The 20,876-nt window shown below is 46.4% G+C and overlaps 1 protein-coding gene across 25 annotated transcripts; it reads left to right on the top strand.

Moving 5' to 3' along the window:
- The first annotated feature begins 287 nt into the window (after positions 1 to 287).
- Positions 288 to 4,747, top strand: LOC123119864 (uncharacterized). Of its 25 annotated transcripts, none has more exons than XR_006459032.1 (9): positions 288 to 824; positions 1,007 to 1,089; positions 1,838 to 1,958; positions 2,047 to 2,113; positions 2,916 to 2,981; positions 3,410 to 3,493; positions 3,569 to 3,783; positions 3,882 to 4,287; positions 4,392 to 4,747. XR_006459032.1 is itself a non-coding variant. In XM_044539814.1 (9 exons), the coding sequence occupies exons 1-7, from the start codon at positions 788 to 790 to the stop codon at positions 3,932 to 3,934; spliced, it is 576 nt and encodes a 191-aa protein (XP_044395749.1). In that variant the 5' UTR covers positions 288 to 787; the 3' UTR covers positions 3,935 to 4,130; positions 4,223 to 4,287; positions 4,392 to 4,747. The 25 variants fall into 25 exon arrangements, 19 of the variants coding, with proteins under 19 accessions (XP_044395749.1, XP_044395744.1, XP_044395742.1 ...); XM_044539814.1 differs by lacking the exon at positions 1,007 to 1,089 and having other exon boundaries at positions 1,864 to 1,958; positions 3,569 to 3,742; positions 3,882 to 4,130; positions 4,223 to 4,287; XM_044539809.1 differs by lacking the exon at positions 1,007 to 1,089 and having other exon boundaries at positions 1,864 to 1,958; positions 3,882 to 4,130; positions 4,223 to 4,287; positions 4,423 to 4,747.
- The last annotated feature ends 16,129 nt before the right edge of the window (positions 4,748 to 20,876 follow it).

Genomic DNA, 20,876 nt, shown 5'->3' with positions numbered 1-20,876 from the left:
CACAATGATTTTCGTTATTTTCTGGACTCTATATGCATTTCCTGAAATTAAAATACCAACAAGGTCTACGCCTCTGGCCGTACCCTGCGGCCGAACTGTTTGAAGTTTTTCTCGTTTCTCAGACAATAAATAAAAACTTGCAAAGCGACACACAAATGATCTTGCTAACACCCCATATAGTTGCGACTATATATATATATCTATATAGGCTGGACTATTCGTATTCTGTTACCCTGGCGCCCTATATAGGCCCGATCCGTGTTCTCGAACCTCAGAAGCAGCCCATATAAAAAACACCCCGGCCCGACCGCAGTCGTCCCCGAACTCCCCGATCCCCAATCCCTCGCTGCACCCCGCGCCGCCGCGTCTCCAGGCCACCTCCGCCGCACCCCCAGGCCACCGCCACCGTGCCGTGATGCAACCTCCGCTGCGACCCCAGGCCCGGTCGCCACGCTCCCAGGCCCCCGCCGCCGCGCCCCCAGGCCCCGGCCGCCGCGCCGCCAGACCACCTCCGCCGTGCCGCCTGGCCTCGGTAGCCGCGCCCCCAGGCCCCCGCCGCCACCTCCACCGCGCCGCCTACCAGGCCACCTCCACCGCGTCGCCTACCTTCCTCGGCTGCGTTGTCAGGCCCTACCTCGCCGCCGCGATACTCCAGCCGGCGTCCCACCGCGCCGCGCTGCTCTAGCCGACCTTCCACCTTGCTGTGCTTCCCCAGCCCGCCTTGCACTGCGATGCCGCCCCAGGTCGTTCACAGCCGCTACCCTAGTCCGTTCACCACTGCCAATCAATGCCGTTCAATGAGGGGGCGTTCAACAAAAGCAATGGTCAGAACTCAAAATCTTCCCTCTCGTTTTCTTCCGCCTTTGTAGTTTTCTTTTTTGATTTTGGGGACTGAGTGAGTGCATTTCACCAAGGCATTCCATGTGCTGATGTGTATGCTTGCTTAGCACAAAATTCGTAAACTGCCAATTTATTTTGAATTGAACTGATTTTGCTCTTGAATCAGACCTGAGGGGAGAAGATGGAACTAAAATTATTCAATTCATCATTGGCACCCCTGTAAACCAAACAGTGAAGAACACACCCCCTGTACTTTTGCTCTTGTTCTTTCTATCTCCTGAATTCCACGCTTTCTGTGATGAGCATGCGTGGTACTATATAGATACTGCTGCAGTAGTTCTAATACAATATATTACAAGAATTCATTGGAAAAAAGGTGTCAGTTCATATACGTATGCAGCAGCTGTTCTGATACTACTTCAGTAACCAGAAAAACACAAAAGTTCAACTATACTTATACGAAATAGTTCAATATTTTATTCTATGACAGTCAAGAAAAATAGCAAAAAAAGAGGTTCATCGTGTGACGAACAATAGTGCCAACAAGTGTGCTAGAGATGCAAAAAATTGATAGCATAGTCGATGCTATTTTTCATCCAATTTCTGAAGAAAACTGTAAGTTGATCAGAGTAACTGAAGAATAATCTGTTAGTTCTCGAGTATGTGTAATGCTGCCATTTTACTGTGCATTTGATTCCATTGTGGATGTATTACAAGATATGATTGTATTATTATGTTGAATAAAAATGCCATTTTGCTACAACATTTTCTGTCAGCTCCTGTCAAGTTATACATGTATGTGAGCATCCTTCTATGTAGTAAGTTCATAGTCGAGAAGTCAGGAACTTCATAAAGAACGTGAACACCAAAAAACCCATTAAAAACCTAAACCTTATTTTAGGGGAGTTTAAGAAGTTCATGGCTAGCTGTCCGTGTTGTGTATTCTTATCAGTTCATAATCGAGAAGACATTTATTATTATTGGTTTGTTTATCTAGCCGGTCGTGCTGTGTATTCTGGTCAGTTCGTGTGTGTATGTGTTGCCTTCACGGAGTACGAGAGGCCGCCCATGACGAAGTCGCCGATATGGTCGAGGCATGCTGCTATTCTCTATTTCCGGTAGCGCAAACATTTAAAAGTTCGAACACCAAACCCTGGTAAGTTCTTGACAAAAACTCATCTCTCATATTTGTTCCTTTTTTTGTAGGTTGAAGTTAAAACAAGATGCACAAGTTCATCTTTTGTATGCTTTTCAGTTCATCTACTTCCCGATGGTGAGTCTGATTTCGTTTGTGCTTCCATCTTCTTCATATAGCACAAACAAGTACTTGTCATTGTGCTTGAGAATGAGCACCATACTGTCACTTTGGTTAATGAATTTTCTAGAAAGTTCTCTGGGAATTTTAATGTAGAACTGTTACTAACTTCACAATTATACAGATCATGCATGCTATCTAATGATCCATCAATTGAAGCAATTTCGAATACAGAGAGGCAAATACACAGGATTCCCAACTAATGGATACTAATGTTCTTTTAGCACATTGCTAGTAGTTGTATCAGTTACCTTTCTTTTGGAGCTATGTAATTGATAAATAACCAAGAGGGAAAGCGCACCGTCACAACCACTCGCCGCCCCCACGCGTGGTTGCTTTCCTTCTCCCGTGCGCGTATGCCACCTCAGCTGCTACAAAATTCTTGTGTGGGTCGCCGTTCCCCACTCCGGCGTGTGTCACCACCGCCATGACCTCCCCCAGCCAGCCCCCACAGTCTGCCTCAATGGTGCCAGGCGTGCCCTCGAGCCAGTCCAGAACCACCATGACGTCTAGCACCGTTCCCATATATATGTGAGGTGCTCGTGTGTTGGGCCGTTGGGGTGTTGCATCTACGGCGAGGTCGCCGTACTGCACCAGCTCCATGACACTAACCTCATCTCTGGTTTCTCTTCTATACGACCTATAGGAGTTCTTCGGTGGAGGTTCAACAAAATGACTAGCATCAGTTCATGCCTCCATCTTTGTTTTTCCTTTCTTGGGTACTTTTCTCTCATTAATTTATTTCTCTCTTGAACTGCAGCAAGAGGGAGATTGGCGGCGACAACCTCTCATCTCTTTCTCTCTCAAAGACAGCAAGAGAAAAAAGGTCCAGTTCTACTATTTATCTATTGCTACTGAACTGAAGCATGTATTACTACTGAGCTGAAGCAATATAGCTAGTTTGTTAAAATTACGCATGCTAGTCCAGTCCTATTCACTATTATATACTCCCTCCGTTCCTAAATATTTGTCTTTCTAGAGATTTTAATAAGTGACTACATACGAAGCAAAATGAGTGAATCTATACTCTAAAATGTGTCTATATACATCCGTATGTGGTAGTCCATTTGAAATCTTTAGAAAGACAAATATTTAGGAACGGAGGGAGTAGTCCTTATGTTAAGTTTTATTTCTATTGCATCAGGTTCTTTCAGCAGTATTGTTTCAGTCCAAGTTTGATAGGATAATGAGGATCAGTGAACTTCCAATGGTTACTTCTTATAGTTGTTCTTTGTATTACTTCATGGGTGATAGGGAGATTCACAAGTCGTTGCCGTCCACATCATAGCCACAAGGAAACACCAGCATCGCTGCCAGCTACACGCACATCTTTGACACGTAGGTTTTTGCACTAAAATGTTTGAACTATTGCACTGAAAGTTGTGGCCATTTAATGAAAAATATTTTCTATAGAACCAGCTTCTAAAGTTGTGCCGCGTGGACACGTCCCACTCCAACGGCATGGCTTATGCTTCAGTGGCAAACAGTGGAGCCTGCTGGAGGAGTCATGGGGTCGAGGACCTCCTGCTCAACAGTACAACTTCTTGTTTTGTGGCCGGTCACTCAAGGAGCTGAGTGCAGGCCGCAGTAAGTACATGATTACTAATATTAGGATATGTATGGTCCCAGTAAGTACATGAGTATTAATTAGCAAGTTTGATTGCTTCTGAAAACTGAAAAATGTTAGCTTGTACTGATGCATTCCAAAAATGTGTTGTGTTTTCAGGAAAAAACATTTGTCGGGTTTTTGGTGGCCAAGTATTATTGATATGGAGATGAATAACTATGCGGATGCGCTCCTGTTGTTTTTCTGAAAAAAAAACAAGATGCCATGTTTACACATCCATATTTAATTTTGGAAGGTTCACACATCCATATTAGAGAGATTCATCGCACATAATTTTGTAAGGTCAAAAAAGCAATTGCTCAGTACATCACAACAACTCTTCGATGCAAAAAGGATGGCTCTTCTCAAGTCAGCAGCTAACAGAACTGGGTTAATTTTCAGAAATTCATTCTAGTTTAAAACGATGGTGAGATTCTGATTGAGACTTTTGTCCATTCCAGCAACTTCAGGGTAGCTCAGTCAAATATGGCAGCTGTGCAGTAGTTTCAGTTGAGAAATCAGCAAGGTGTAATGCATATTGTCTTCTATAACTCATTTCACTTCATGATTTCTTCACCTGTTTGTTGCTTCCTAATTATCCTAATTCCTAAATGTTCTACTCAACTTCAGCGCCATGCTCAGTCCAACCCCGTGGTTACAGGGTGGCCGAGTTCGTCGCGACCATCAGTTCGGAGACCTGCGTCACTGCGCGTGTCGCTGCCATGGCCACCTGTGTCATTGCATGCTCCGTCAACAGCCTCCTGCACAAGGAAAAGCAACAGGAGTAGAGGCGTCTGAGATGCTTTGTTCTAGCGAGGTGGCCAACTATGTTTGTCAGTTTGTAATACTTTGGCCGCAGTGTACTTATGTATCTTTTTCTGGCCGGAGCACGACCAAAGCTTATGTCAACGTGCTGATGTCTACTACGCAACCTTCTTCTTGTAGACGTTGTTGGGCCTCCAAGTGCAGAGGTTTGTAGTAGCAAATTTCTCTCAAGTGGATGACCTGGATGACCTAAGATTTATCAATCCGTGGGAGGTGTAGGATGAAGATGGTCTCTCTCAAACAACCCTGCAATCAAATAACAAAGAGTTTTTTGTGTCCCCAACACACCCAATACAATGGTAAATTGTATAGGTGCACTAGTTCAGCGAAGAGATGGTGATACAAGTGCAGTATGGATGGTAGATATAGATTTTTGTAATCTGAAAATATAAAAGTAGCAAGGTAATTAATGATAAAAGTGAGCATAAACGGTATTGCAATGCGTTGAAACAAGGCCTAGGGTTCATACTTTCACTAGTGCAAGTTCTCTCAATAATAATAACATAATTGGATCATATAACTATCCCTCAACATGCAACAAAGAGTCACTCTAAACTTACTAATAGCAGAGAACAAACGAAGAGATTATGGTAGGGTACGAAACCACCTTAAAGTTATCCTTTCTGATCGATTTATTCAAGAGTCCGTAGTAAAATAACACGAAGCTATTCTTTCCGTTCGATCTATCCTAGAGTTCGTACTAGAATAACACCTTAAGACACAAATCAACCAAAACCCTAATGTCACCTAGATACTCCAATGTCACCACAAGTATCCGCGAGTATGATTATACGATATATATGCATCACACAATCTTTGATTCATCTATTCAAACCTACACAAAGTACTTCAAAGAGTGCCCCAAAGTTTCTACCGGAGAGTCAAGACGAAAACGTGTGCCAACCCCTATGCATAAGTTCACAAGGTCACTGAACCCGCAAGTTGATCACCAAAATATACATCAAGTAGATCACGTGAATATCCAATTGTCACCACAGATAAGCACATGCAAGACATACATAAAGTGTTCTCAAATCCTTAAAGATTCAATCCGATAAGATAACGTCAAAGGGAAAACTCAATCCATTACAAGAGAGTAGAGGGGGAGAAACATCATAAGATCCAACTATAATAGCAAAGCTCGCGATACATCAAGATCATGCCGAATCAAGAACACGAGAGAGAGAGATCAAACACATAGCTACTGGTACATACCCTCAGCCCCGAGGGTGAACTACTCCCTCCTCGTCATGGAGAGCACTGGGATGATGAAGATGGCCACCGGTGAGGGATCCCCCCTCCGGCAGGGTGCCGGAACAGGGTCCCGATTGGTTTTTGGTGGCTATATAGGCTTGCGGCGGCGGAACTCCCGATCTAGGTTATGTTCTAGAAGTTTGGGTATATATAAGAGGTGTCGGCGTCGGGGACAAGTCAGGGGGTCTCCGAGGCGGCCACGAGGTAGGGGGCGCGCCCCCACCCTCGTGGGTGCCTCGGGACTCTTCTAGCCCATCTCCGATACTCCGTGGGCTTCTTCTGGTCCAAAAATAATCTTTATGAAATTTCAGGTCAATTGGACTCCGTTTGGTTTTCCTTTTCTGCGATACTCAAAAACAAGGAAGAAACAAAAACTAGCACTGGGCTCTAGGTTAATAGGTTAGTCCCAAAAATCATATAAAATAGCATATAAATGCATATAAAACATCCTAGATGGATAATATAATAGCATGGAACAAGCAAAAATTATAGATACGTTGGAGACGTATCAAGCATCCCCAAGCTTAATTCATGCTCGTCCTTGAGTAGGTAAATGATAAAAATAGAATTTTTGATGTGGAATGCTACCTAACATATTTATCAATGTAATCTTCTTTATTGTGGCAAGAATATTCAGATCCATAAGATTCAAGACAAAAGTTTAATATTAACATAAAAATAATAATACTTCAAGCATACTAACCAAGCAATTATGTCTTATCAAAATAATATAGTCAAAGAAAGCTCATCCCTACAAAATCATATAGTTTGGCCATGCTTCATTTTCGTCACACAAAAATGCTCTCATCATGCACAACCCCGATGACAAGCCAAGCAATTGTTTCATACTTTAGTATTCTCAATCTTTTTCAACTTTCACGCAATACATGAGCGTGAGCCATGGGCATAGCACTATGGGTGGAATAGAATATAATGATGGGAGTTGTGTGGAGAAGACAAAAAAGGAGAAAGTCTCACATTGACGCGGCTAATCAATGGGCTATGGAGATGCCCATCAATTGATGTCAATGCGAGGTGTAGGGATTGCCATGCAACAGATGCACTAGAGCTATAAATGTTTGAAAGCTCAACAAAAGAAACTAAGTGGGTGTGCATCCAACTTGCTTGCTCACGAAGACCTAGGGCATTTGAGGAAGCCCATTGTTGGAATATACAAGCCAAGTTCTATAATGAAAAATTCCCACTAGTATATGAAAGTGACAAAATAAAAGACTTTCTATCACGAAGATCATGGTGCTACTTTTAAGCACAAGTGTGGAAAAAGGATAGTAGCATTGTCCCTTCTGCCTTTTTTTTGGGCCTTCCTTTTTTTATTTGGCCTTTCTTTTTTTCAGACGGGACAATGCTCTAATAATGATGGTCATCACACTTCTATTTATTTACATCGCAAAGATTACAACTCGATACTAGAACAAGATATAACTCTATATGACTGCCTCCGGCGGTGTACCAGGATGGGCAATGAATCAAGAGTGACATGTATGAAAAATTATGCATGATGGCCTTGACACAAATATGATGTCAACTACATGATCATGCAAGGCAATATGACAATGATGAAGCGTGTCATAATAAACGGAACGGTGGAAAGTTGCATGGCAATATATCTCGGAATGGCTATGGAAATGCCATAATAAGTAGGTATGGTGGCTGTTTTGAGGAAGATATAAGGAGGCTGATGTGTGATAGAGCGTATCGTATCACGGGGTTTGGATGCACCAGCAAAGTTTGCACCAACTCTCAAGGTGAGAAAGGGCAATGCACGGTACCGAAGAGGCTAGCAATGATGGAAGGGTGAGAGTGCGTATAATCCATGGGCTCAACATTAGTCATAAAGAACTCACATACTTATTGAAAAAATCTACAAGTCATCAAAACCAAGCACTACGCGCATGCTGCTAGGGGGATAGATTGGTAGGAAAAGACCATCGCTCGTCCCCGATCGCCACTCATAAGGAGGACAATCAAAGAAACACATCATGCTTCAAATTTGTCACACAACGGTTACCATACGTGCATGCTACGGGACTTGCAAACCTCAACACAAGTATTCCTCAATTTCACAATTACTCAACTAGCACGACTCTAATATCACCATCTTCATATCTCAAAACAATCATCAAGTATCAAACTTCTCATAGTATTCAATGCACTCTATATGGAAGTTTTTATTATACCCATCTTGGATGCCCATCATATTAGGACTAAATTTGTAATCAAAGAAAATTACCATGTTGTTCTAAAAGACTCTCAAAATGATATAAATGAAGCATGAGAGATCAACAATTTCTTCAAAATAAAACTACCGCCATGCTCTAAGAAGATATAAGTGAAGCACTAGAGCAAATGACAAACTACTCCAAAAGATATAAGTGAAGATCAATGAGTAGTTGAATAATTATGTAACTATGTGAAGACTCTCTAACATTTAAGAATTTCAGATCTTGTTATTTTATTCAAACAGCAAGCAAAACAAAAGAAAATAAAATGACGCTCCAAGCAAAACACATATCATGTGGTGAATAAAAATATCGCTCCAAGTAAAGTTACCGATGAACGAAGACGAAAGAGGGGATGCCTTACGGGGCATCCCCAAGCTTAGGCTCTTGGTTGTCCTTTAATATTACCTTGGGGTGCCTTGGGAATCCTGCCACTCCTTATTTCATAGTCCATCGAATCTTTATCCAAAACTTGAAAACTTCACAACACAGAACTCAACAGAAAACTCGTAAGCTCCGTTAGTATAAGAAAATAAAACCATCACTTAGGTTCTGCTGTGAACTCCTTCTAAATTCATATTGGGGTAATATCTACTGTGTTCCAACTTCTCTATGGTTCATACCCTCCGATACTACTCATAGATTCATCAAAATAAGCAAACAACACATAGAAAACAGAATCTGTCAAAAACAGAACAGTCTGTAGTAATCTGTTTTGTTCGAATACTTATGGAACTCCAAAAATTCTGAAATAAATTGGTGGACCTGAGGAATTTCTCTATTAATCATCTTCAAAAAGAATAAACCTAAAAGCACTCACCAGTAAAAAATGGCATCTAATCTCATGAGCGCAAAAGTTTCTGTTTTTTACAGCAAGATCGGAAAGACTTCAACCAAGTCTTCTCAAAGGTTTTACTTGGCACAAACACTAATTAAAACATAAAACCACATCTAAACAGAAGCTAGATGAATTATTTATTACTAACAGGAGCAAAATGCAAAGAAAAAAATAAAATTGGGTTGCCTCCTAACAAGCGCTAACGTTTAACGCCCCTAGCTAGGCATGATGATTTCAATGATGCTCACATAAAAGATAAGATTTGAAATATAAAGAGAGCATCATGAAGAATATAACTAGCACATTTAAGCCTAACCCACTTCCTATGCATAGGGATTTTGTGAGCAAACAACTTATGGGAACAATAATCGACTAGCATAGGAAAGCAAAACAGGCATAGCTTCAAGATTTTAAGCACATAGAGAGGAAACATGATATTATTGCAATATGTAGAAGCATATGATCCTCTCTCATAATAATTTTTAGTAGCATCATGAATGAATTCAACCATATAACCAGCACATAAATCATTCTTTCATGATCTACTTGCATAGAAATTTTACTACTATCCACATAAGCAAATTTATTCTCATTAACAGTAGTGGGAGCAAAGTCAACAAAATAACTATCATGTGAAGCATAATCCAATTGAAAATTAAAATCATGGTGAAAAGTTTCATGGTTATCTTTATTCTTTATAGCATACATGTCATCACAATCATCATCGTAAATAGGAGGCATGCTATCATCAAAATAAATATTCTCATCAAAACTTAGGGGACTTAAAATATCATCTTCATCAAACATAGCATCCCCAAGCTTGTGGCTTTGCATATCATTAGCATCATGGGTATTCAAAGAATTCATACTAACAACATTGCAATAATGCTCATCATTCACATATTTTATGCCAAGCATTCTATGTACTTCTTCTAGTACTTGAGCACAATTTTCCTTCCCATTATTTTCATGAAAGACATTAAAAAGATGAAGCATATGACGCACCCTCAATTCCATTTTTTGTAGTTTTCTTTTATAAACTAAACTAATGATAAAACAAGAAACTAAAATATTCGATTGCAAGATCTAAAGATATACCTTCAAGCACTCACCTCCCCGGCAATGGTGCCGGAAATTTCTTGATGTCTACTATGCAACCTTCTTCTTGTAGACGTTGTTGGGCCTCCAAGTGCAGAGGTTTGTAGGACAGTAGTAAATTTCCCTCAAGTGGATGACCTAAGGTTTATCAATCCGTGGGAGGTGTAGGATCAAGATGGTCTCTCTCAAACAGCCCTGCAACCAAATAACAAAGAGTCTCTTGTGTCCCCAACACACCCACAATGGTAAATTGTATAGGTGCACTAGTTCAGCGAAGAGATGGTGATACAAGTGCATTATGGATGGTAGATATAGGTTTTTGTAATCTGAAAATATAAAAACAGCAAGGTAACTAATGATAAAAGTGAGCGTAAACGGTATTGCAATGCGTTGAAACAAGGCCTAGGGTTCATACTTTCACTAGTGCAAGTTCTCTCAACAATAATAACATAATTGGATCATATAACTATCCCTCAACATGCAACAAAGAGTCACTCCAAACTTACTAATAGTGGAGAACAAACGAAGAGATTATGGTAGGGTACAAAACCACCTCAAAGTTATCCTTTCTGATCGATCTATTCAAGAGTCCGTAGTAAAATAACACGAAGCTATTCTTTCCGTTCGATCTATCCTAGAGTTCGTACTAGAATAACACCTTAAGACACAAATCAACCAAAACCCTAATGTCACCTAGATACTCCAATGTCACCACAAGTATCCGCGGGTATGATTATACGATATATATGCATCACACAATCTCTGATTCATCTATTCAAACCTACACAAAGTACTTCAAAGAGTGCCCCAAAGTTTCTACCGGAGAGTCAAGACGAAAACGTGTGCCAACCCCTATGCATAAGTTCACAAGGTCACTGAACCCGCAAGTTGATCACCAGAACATACATCAAGTAGATCACGTGAATATCCCATTGTCACCACAGATAAGCACATGCAAGACATACACAAAGTGTTCTCAAATCCTTAAAGACTCAATCCGATAAGATAACTTCAAAGGGAAAACTCAATCCGTTACAAGAGAGTAGAGGGGGAGAAACATCATAAGATCCAACTATAATAGCAAAGCTCGCGATACATCAAGATCGTGCCGAATCAGGAACATGAAAGAGAGAGAGAGATCAAACACATAGCTACTAGTACATACCCTCAGCCCCGAGGATGAACTACTCCCTCCTCGTCATGGAGAGCGCCGGGATGATGAAGATGGCCACCGGTGAGGGATCCCCCCTCCGACAGGGTGCTGGAACAGGGTCCCAATTGGTTTTTGGTGGCTACAGAGGCTTGCGGCGGCGGAACTCCCGATCTAGGTTATGTTCTGGAAGTTTGGGTATATATAAGAGGTTTTGGCGTTGGGGACAAGTCAGGGGGGGTCTCCGAGGCGGCCACGAGGTAGGGGGCGCGCCCAGGGGGTAGGGCACGCTCCCCACTCTCGTGGGTGCCTCGGGACTCTTCTAGCCCATCTCCGATACTCCGCGTTCTGGTCCAAAAATAATATCCGTGAAATTTCAGGTCAATTGGACTCCGTTTGGTTTTCTTTTTCTGCGATACTCAAAAACAAGGAAAAAACAATGGCACTGGGCTCTAGGTTAATATGCTAGTCCCAAAAATCATATAAAATAGCATATAAATGCATATAAAACATCCTAGATGGATAATATAATAGCATGGAACAATAAAAAATTATAGATACGTTGGAGACGTATCACGTGCAGGGTCCAAAAAGTCTGAATCCTCTCTCAGTACGCCGCGGGCCTCCTTTTATAGTGAAAGGGGCTGCTACAGTGGCACACAGGAGGTGGAAAGTATGTATAGTGTACAAGCTTATCGCCTGACATCACAGGACAAAACGCATTAAATGCGCTACTTAGGTGTCCTCTTGCTTTATCGGGGATGACAACGAAGCCTGTCCCGTCCGTCGCCGCTTCGCCTTGCTCTGACACGCGTCCAGGCCAACGAGGCATGCAGTGCCATGTAGGCTGGCAGGCTGCTGAGCTGGTGTGGTGGCAGGGTCTTCACGAAGATCTGCATGCCACCACGTAGGTGCTTGCTGAGTTGACCTGGGAGCTGCATGCCGCCACGCAGGTACCTGCCTAGTTGGCGGGCTGGCAGCTGTGTGGGAACGGCGGTGGGGCCTTGGCATGGGCCTGGCTGCGGCCTCGTAGGTGTCCTCGGCAAGAGCCTTGCCGAGGTCTTGTAGGCGTCCCTGGCAAGGGTCTTGCCGGGGGTCTTGTGGGCGTCTCCGGCAAGGATTTTGCCGGAGGTCTTCGTCTTTTGGTTCTCATCTAGTATTGTATGTCCATGGTCTTGACAAAGATCTGCATGCCACCATGCAGGCACCTCCCGAGCCTTGGTTCCAATGTTGTCGATGGTGTTAGAACTCTTAGGCTCAAGGGTGGCGGCTCTGCTGGTGTTGGGCAAGTTGCCCCGGCAAGGGCCCTTGCCGGGGCTACGTAAGCTGCCCCGGCAAGGCTCCTGCCGGGGAGAGCCCACCTTGTTCCTTCGCATCTTGCGCTTCTGTCTTGTCATTGCTTTGGTAGTCTTGTGCCTTCGCTCCCTCTACCCCGCCAAGCGTGGCCGCGGGCGCGGCTGCAACTGCTCGCGCATAAGTAAAGGGGTACCAAAAGGACACCTACTTTTGTACACCGACAGGAGCCCGTGGGCCTGGGCCACACATAAGCGCAGAGCATTGTTGGGCCAGGCGCAGAACGGTGCGCAGGCACGCGAGGCAGAGTTTTTACTGCAGTAACTCCCTTGCTCGTTGCGCTTCCCCACGACCCGCGTTGAATGCGTGACGTGGGGGTCATGTGTGGGGCAGCCGCAGCATGCTCGCTTCACGTCGCGGTAAATGGTAAAGAGGTGGCCCGCGTTTTCCCCATAAAAGGGGAAAACCGCAAGGGCACTGCTCATTTACCCTCTGCGCCCTCTCCAATCTCGGAACCGCCGTCCCCTCCTCTTATTCCTCAAGCTCTTGTCAAAGGTCTTGCCCCTGCTCGCCGCTGTCACGCCCCCATTGCCCTTGATTCTTTGCCCTCTCCCAGTCACCATGGCACCCAAGACAGGCAAGGGCAAGGGAGCGGTCAAAGATGACGGAGGGAAGGAGGCGCTGGAGAGTGAGCTGGTGGTGCTCCGGACGCAGCGCGCCCTCTTCCCCCCGACGGTTGACGCGGTCGCCCTCAGGGACTGGTTCAGGCCCCTGTGGGGGAGGAAGACGACAGGGCACCCCGCTACGCACATCATCCCCGCCGACTTCGCCGAGGCCGGTCCAGATCGGTACCCTTTCTTCGTCGACTACTTTTCTTGCGGGCTCTGCCCCCCTTTCTCTGATTTCTTCAATGACATCATGCACACCTATGACTTTCACCTCCTCGACTTTACGCAGAATGCCATGACGTGCATGGCCTTCTTCGCCCATCTCTGCGAGGGCTTTGCCGGAGTGCTCCCCAGCACGACGCTCTTCCGCCACTACTTCTATCCTCGCATCCAGCCAGGGGACGCCATTTCTGGGTGCATCACCTGGATCCCGAGGACCCAGGAGAAGGGCACATATTCGGAGGGTGCCGAGAAGGAGAGGTGGACGAGTGGCGGGGCCGGTGGCTCTGGATCAGGGAGAAGGATCCGCAGGAGTTCTGCCGAGTTCGTCAGAGCTCGCCGACCCGCCGCAAGGACTAGAGCGACCTCGACGCCAACGACAAGAAGCTCACGGTCGCCACCACCAGGATCTATCGCCTCACCATGGCCGGGCTCACCCTTGAGATGATTGGGGCTGATTTCATCTGTCGCCGAATCGCCCCGCTGCACAAAAGGGGAGGCCGGCCTCAGACTTCAGGAATGCGGCCGATATCATGAGGCTCCGCCCAGGCCTGAAGCACAACTTCATGGTGCTGGGGCATGCCCATTTTTGCCAGAGGGTCTTTCAGCTCAATGTGGACAGCGACGGTAGGGCTGAGAGGACCGGCAAGGCCGTCAAGGGTTTGGGTTGCTGGCGAGAGTGGTCCCGCTGAGCAACAACTCTCGCCAGTCCGCTATCATCGCCATGATGCCAGACTTCAACGTGCACCCGGCCTGGGGCGAGCCGCCAGCAGAGAAGGTGCAGGAGTTTTTCGACAACTTGTCGAAGAACTATGTCCGCGACGAGCCGCTGCACGGCCGCGACACCACCAAGGAGGAGCTGGACTACATCGCCGCCAGGGCGGCGGAGGCGGTGCTTGCCAAGGAGGCCGGCAGCGTCGGCGCCATGGAGGACGAGGCCGATGCGGCCGTGGAGAAGAAGGAGCTCGCCCAGTGGGCGGAGTCTGCCGGGGAGGCCAGCGGCGCCGGCGCCGGGGCCCCCTCGTTGAAGACGTGGGCGACGAGTCATCCGAAGAGGAGGCCGAGGCGGCAGACCATAACCCCTCGGCCGCGGGGAAGAAACGCGTCTTGCGGCGAGCCAGCTCTAGCGAGCCGGTCTGGCCTGGCAGGACCATGCAGCGGCAACCGGCTCAGGAGTAGCTCGTGCGCCAAACGAGGGCGATGAAGGCCGCGGCAGCGAAGAAAACGGTGAAGGCCGCGGTGGCGAAGAAGACAACGACTGCCTCCTCCTCGTCCAAGCGGCGCCGGACCCCATCCCCTTCTCCTCCTCCTTCCGACAGCACCTCGGAGGCCGAGTACGATCTCGGGTCCTTAAGCCCAAAGACGAAGAGGAGGCAATAGGCAGGGGACGAGTAAGCACCTTGCCTTCCATCATTTTTGACCCTCAGCTGGTGTTATCCTTTTTAATGTTATCTTGTGCTTGTAGGGACATGGAGATTCTGGCTCAGAGGGTGGCAAAGAGGGCCAAGATGTCGACAGGCGGCAAGCCCCCGGTGAGCACTTCGCGCACGCCAGAGTTAGTGGTGATCAGCCCGGACAACAGCCCCCGCTTTAGCCCCTAGCGTGAGTCCATTACTCACTTCCTGTCGGTGTGCGTTGGGGCACGATCCCTTGGTGCTAATCTTGCCGGGTTCACAGGAGGAGAGCGGCAGCAGGAGGAGCCGCTGAGGGCCACCCCCAACACGCCACCCTCGTCAACCACGCCGCCCAGAGGGGCGTCCCCGACAAAGGCCTCAAGCACTGAGCCCTCGCGCACAGAGGAGGTGAACTTGGGCGGCAGTGGCTCCATCCCGGCAACGGACGTTGGCGGGGAGGGAAAGACTTCTTCCCAACTTGGCGCGGGTACGTGGCCTTCCTTCCGTCCCTGTCTTTTCTTCTTCTTGGACCTTGATTTTGGCCCCGTATCAGTATCCTTCTTGGTATCCAGACCCTCTCTCGGCGGACCAGGAGGACATTGATACTGTCATCGGGGAGGTCACCAGGGACGCCGAGGCCGAGGCCGACAAGATCACTGCCGAGGAGGCCGCAAAGACTGACGCTGAGGAGGCCGCCAAGGGGCCTGCTGGGAAGGCCGTCAAAGCCACTGTCGAAGAGGCCGGCAAGGGGCCTGCCGGGGAGGGGGTGGATGACAACCAACCTTCCTCCCCTCCAGCCCCTGGCCCGGGCAAGTACTTGAAGGTGGGCGACGACCTATTCGTCCACCTCCCGGGGACGGCGAGCACCAGGGCGCCAACCGAGGGGGAGGTGTTCGACGACGAGGCGCTCGCCACTGCCAGGCTTCAGGTTGTTGATGAACCGAGCGCCGGTGATGGCGGTTCCCAAGAGGAGAAGCTTCTCCGGGCCATGAGCGCCAACTTCCAGAAGCTCCAGGTGCTCCATCGTGCCCGCCTAGACAAGGTGAAGTCCAGGATGGCGGCATCGGACAAGGCGGAGGCGGATCTTGAGGAGCGTGTCGCCCAGAAGCAGGCCTGGTTACGCGAGGCTCAGGAGGGACTGAAGGCGGCCAGGACGAGCTGGCTGAGCACAAACGGGAGCTCATCCTGACGCAGGCTGACGTCGAGAAGGCCTAGGAGGTGGCGAAGGAACAGGCTGCCAACGATGCCGCCGCTCGGCAACAACACCAGGCTCTGCTGAACTCCCAGGAGGAGGAGCTTGCCGCCCGTGAGGAGGCGCTCACCGCCACACTCCGCGGCAAGGATGAGGATGTCGAGAAGCTCGTTGCGCAGCGGACCCAGGAGTTGGAGTAGAGGCACAAGGAGGCACTCAATGCTCATGCCCTGGTCCATGCCGACAAGGTGAAGGAACTGGAGCTGGAGCGGGAGGAGCTGAAGAAGGTGGTGAAGGAAATATGCCCTAGAGGCAATAATAAAGTTATTATTTATTTCCTTATATCATGATAAATGTTTATTATTCATGCTAGAATTGTATTATCCGGAAACATAATACTTGTGTGAATACATAGACAAACAGAGTGTCACTAGTATGCCTCTACTTGACTAGCTCGTTGATCGAAGATGGTTATGTTTCCTAGCCATTGACATGAGTTGTCATTTGATTAACGGGATCACATCATTAGGAGAATGGTGTGATTGACTTGACCCATTCCGTTAGCTAAGCACACGATCGTTTAGTATTCTGCTATTGCTTTCTTCATGACTTATACATGTTCCTATGACTATGAGATTATGCAACTCCCGTTTACCGGAGGAACACTTTGTGTGCTACCAAACGTCACAACGTAACTGGGTGATTATAAAGGTGCTCTACAGGTGTCTCCGAAGGTACTTGTTGGGTTGGCGTATTTCAAGATTAGGATTTGTCACTCCGATTGTCGGAGAGGTATCTCTGGGCCCACTCGGTAATGCACATCACTTAAGCCTTGCAAGCATTGCAACTAATGAGTTAGTTGCAGGATGATGTATTACAGAATGAGTAAAGAGACTTGCCGGTAACGAGATTGAACTAGGTATTGAGATACCGACGATCGAATCTCGGGCAAGTAACATACCGATGACAAAGGGAACACCGTATGTTGTTCTGCGGTCTGACCGATAAAGATCTTCGTAGAATATGTGGGAGCCAATATGAGCATCCAGGTTCCGCTATTGGTTATTGACCGGAGACGTGTCTCGGTCATGTCTACATAGTTCTCGAACCCATAGGGTCCGCACGCTTAAAGTTTCGATGACAGTTATATTATGAGTTTATATGTTTTGATGTACCAAAGGTTGTTCGGAGTCCCGGATGTGATTATGGACATAACGAGGAGTCTCGAAATGGCCGAGACATGAAGATTGATATATTGGACGACTATATTCGGACACCGGAATGGTTCCGGGGGTTATCGGATATATACCGGAGTACCGGGGGGTTACCGGAACCCCCCGGGGGATTAATGGGCCTACATGGGCCTTAGTGGAGAAGAGGAGGGGCGGCCAGGGCAGGCCGCACGCCCCCTCCCCCTCTAGTCCGAATTGGACAAGGAGGGGGGGGGGCGGCGCCCCCCCTTTCCTTCTTCTCATCCTCCTCTTTCCCCCTTCTCCTAATCCAATAAGGAAGGGAGGGAGTCCTACTCCCGGTGGGAGTAGGACTCCTCCTGACGCGCCCCTCTCTTGGCTGGCCGCCTCTCCCCCCTTGCTCCTTTTTATACGGGGCAGGGGGCACCCCAAAGACACAACAATTGATCTGTTGATCTTTTAGCCGTGTGCGGTGCCCCCCTCCACCATAGTCCACCTCGATAATACTGTAGCGGTGCTTAGGCGAAGCCCTGCATCGGTAGAACATCATCATCGTCACCATGCCATCGTGCTGACGAAACTGTCCCTCAACACTCAGCTAGATCAGAGTTCGAGGGACGTCATCAAGCTGAACGTGTGCTGAACTCGGAGGTGTCATGCGTTCGGTACTTGATCGGTCGGATCGTGAAGACGTACGACTACATCAACCGCATTGTGCTAACGCTTCCGCTTTCGGTCTACGAGGGTACGTGGACAACACTCTCCCCTCTCGTTGCTATGCATCACCATGATATTGCGTGTGCGTAGGAATTTTTTTGAAATTACTACGTTCCCCAACAGTGGCATCCGAGACTGGTTTTATGCGTAGATGTCATATGCACGAGTAGAACACAAGTGAGTCGTGGGCGATATAAGTCATACTGCTTACCAGCATGTCATACTTTGGTTCGGCGGTATTGTTGGATGCAGCGGCCCGGACCGACATTACGCGTACGCTTACGCGAGATTGGTTCTACCGACGTGCTTTGCACACAGGTGGCTGGCGGGTGTTAGTTTCTCCAACTTTAGTTGAACCGAGTGTGGCTACGCCCAGTCCTTCGAAGGTTAAAACAGCACCAACTTGACAAACTATCGTTGTGGTTTTGATGCGTAGGTAAGAACGGTTCTTGCAAAGCCCGTATAGCAGCCACGTAAAATTTGCAACAACAAAGTAGAGGACGTCTAACTTGTTTTTGCAGGGCATGTTGTGATGTGATATGGTCAAGACATGATGCTAAATTTTATTGTATGAGATGATCATGTTTTGTAACCGAGTTATCGGCAACTGGCAGGAGCCATGTGGTTGTCGCTTTATTGTATGCAATGCAATCGCCCTGTAATGCTTTACTTTATCACTAAGTGGTAGCAATAGTCGTAGAAGCATAAGATTGGCGAGACGACAACGATGCTACGATGGAGATCAAGGTGTCGCGTCGGTGACGATGGTGATCATGACGGTGCTTCGGAGATGGAGATCACAAGCACAAGATGATGATGGCCATATCATATCACTTATATTGATTTCATGTGATGTTTATCTTTTTATGCATCTTATCTTGCTTTGATTGACGGTAGCATTATAAGATGATCCCTCACTAAATTATCAAAGTATAAGTATTCTCCCTAAGTATGCACCATTGCGAAAGTTCTTCGTGCTGAGACACCACATGATGATCGGGTGTGATAGGCTCTACGTTCAAATACAACGAGTGCAAAACAGTTGCACACGCGGAATACTCAGGTTAAACTTGACGAGCCTAGCATATAACAGATATGGCCTCGGAACACGGAGACTTTAAGTCGAGCGTGAATCATATAGTAGATATGATCAACATAGTGATGTTCACCATTGAAACTACTCCATCTCACGTGATGATCAGACATGGTTTAGTTGATATGGATCACGTGATCACTTAGAGGATTAGAGGGATGTCTATCTAAGTGGGAGTTCTTAAGTAATATGATTAATTGAACTTAAATTTATCATAAATTTAGTACTTGATAGTATCTTGCTTGTCTATGTTGTTGTAGATAGATGGCCCGTGCTGTTGTTCCGTTGAATTTTAATGCGTTCCTTGAGAAAGCAAAGTTGAAAGATGATGGTAACAATTACACGGACTGGGTCCGTAACTTGAGGATTATCCTCATTGCTGCACAGAAGAATTACGTCCTGGAAGCACCGCTGGGTGCCAGACCTGCTGCAGGAGCAACACCAGATGTTATGAACGTCTGGCAGAGCAAAGCTGATGACTACTCGATAGTTCAGTGTGCCATGCTTTACGGCTTAGAACCGGGTCTTCAACGACATTTTGAACGTCATGGAGCATATGAGATGTTCCAGGAGTTGAAGTTAATATTTCAAGCAAATGCCCAGATCGAGAGATATGAAGTCTCCAATAAGTTCTATAGCTGCAAGATGGAGGAGAATAGTTCTGTCAGTGAGCATATACTCAAAATGTGTGGGTATAACAATCACTTGATTCAACTGGGAGTTAATCTTCCGGATGATAGCGTCATTGACAGAATTCTTCAATCACTGCCACCAAGCTACAAGAGCTTCGTGATGAACTATAACATGCAAGGGATGGATAAGACGATTCCCGAGCTCTTCGCAATGCTAAAGGCTGCGGAGGTAGAAATCAAGAAGGAGCATCAAGTGTTGATGGTCAATCAGACCACCAGTTTCAAGAAAAAGGGCAAAGGGAAGAAGAAGGGGAACTTCAAGAAGAACAGCAAGCAAGTTGCTGCTCAGGAGAAGAAACCCAAGTCTGGACCTAAGCCTGAGACTGAGTGCTTCTACTGCAAGCAGACTGGTCACTGGAAGCGGAACTGCCCCAAGTATTTGGCGGATAAGAAGGATGGCAAGGTGAACAAAGGTATATGTGATATACATGTTATTGATGTGTACCTTACTAATGCTCGCAGTAGCACCTGGGTATTTGATACTGGTTCTGTTGCTAATATTTGCAACTCGAAACAGGGACTACGGATTAAGCGAAGATTGGCTAAGGACGAGGTGACGATGCGCGTGGGAAATGGTTCCAAAGTCGATGTGATCGCGGTCGGCACGCTACCTCTACATCTACCTTCGGGATTAGTTTTAGACCTGAATAATTGTTATTTGGTGCCAGCGTTGAGCATGAACATTATATCTGGATCTTGTTTGATGCGAGACGGTTATTCATTTAAATCAGAGAATAATGGTTGTTCTATTTATATGAGTAATATCTTTTATGGTCATGCACCCTTGAAGAGTGGTCTATTTTTGTTGAATCTCGATAGTAGTGATACACATATTCATAATATTGAAGCCAAAAGATGCAGAGTTGATAATGATAGTGCAACTTATTTGTGGCACTGCCGTTTAGGTCATATCGGTGTAAAGCGCATGAAGAAACTCCATACTGATGGACTTTTGGAACCACTTGATTATGAATCACTTGGTACTTGCGAACCGTGCCTCATGGGCAAGATGACTAAAACACCGTTCTCCGGAACTATGGAGCGAGCAACAGATTTGTTGGAAATCATACATACAGATGTATGTGGTCCGATGAATATTGAGGCTCGTGGCGGATATCGTTATTTTCTCACCTTCACAGATGATTTGAGCAGATATGGGTATATCTACTTAATGAAACATAAGTCTGAAACATTTGAAAAGTTCAAAGAATTTCAGAGTGAAGTTGAAAATCATCGTAACAAGAAAATAAAG

This window comes from Triticum aestivum, chromosome 5D, assembly GCF_018294505.1.
Source record: "Triticum aestivum cultivar Chinese Spring chromosome 5D, IWGSC CS RefSeq v2.1, whole genome shotgun sequence".
Classification (NCBI taxonomy): domain Eukaryota; kingdom Viridiplantae; phylum Streptophyta; class Magnoliopsida; order Poales; family Poaceae; genus Triticum; species Triticum aestivum.
The sequence above is the reverse complement of the archived record's forward strand: the minus strand, read 5'-3'. Positions and strand labels throughout refer to the sequence as shown.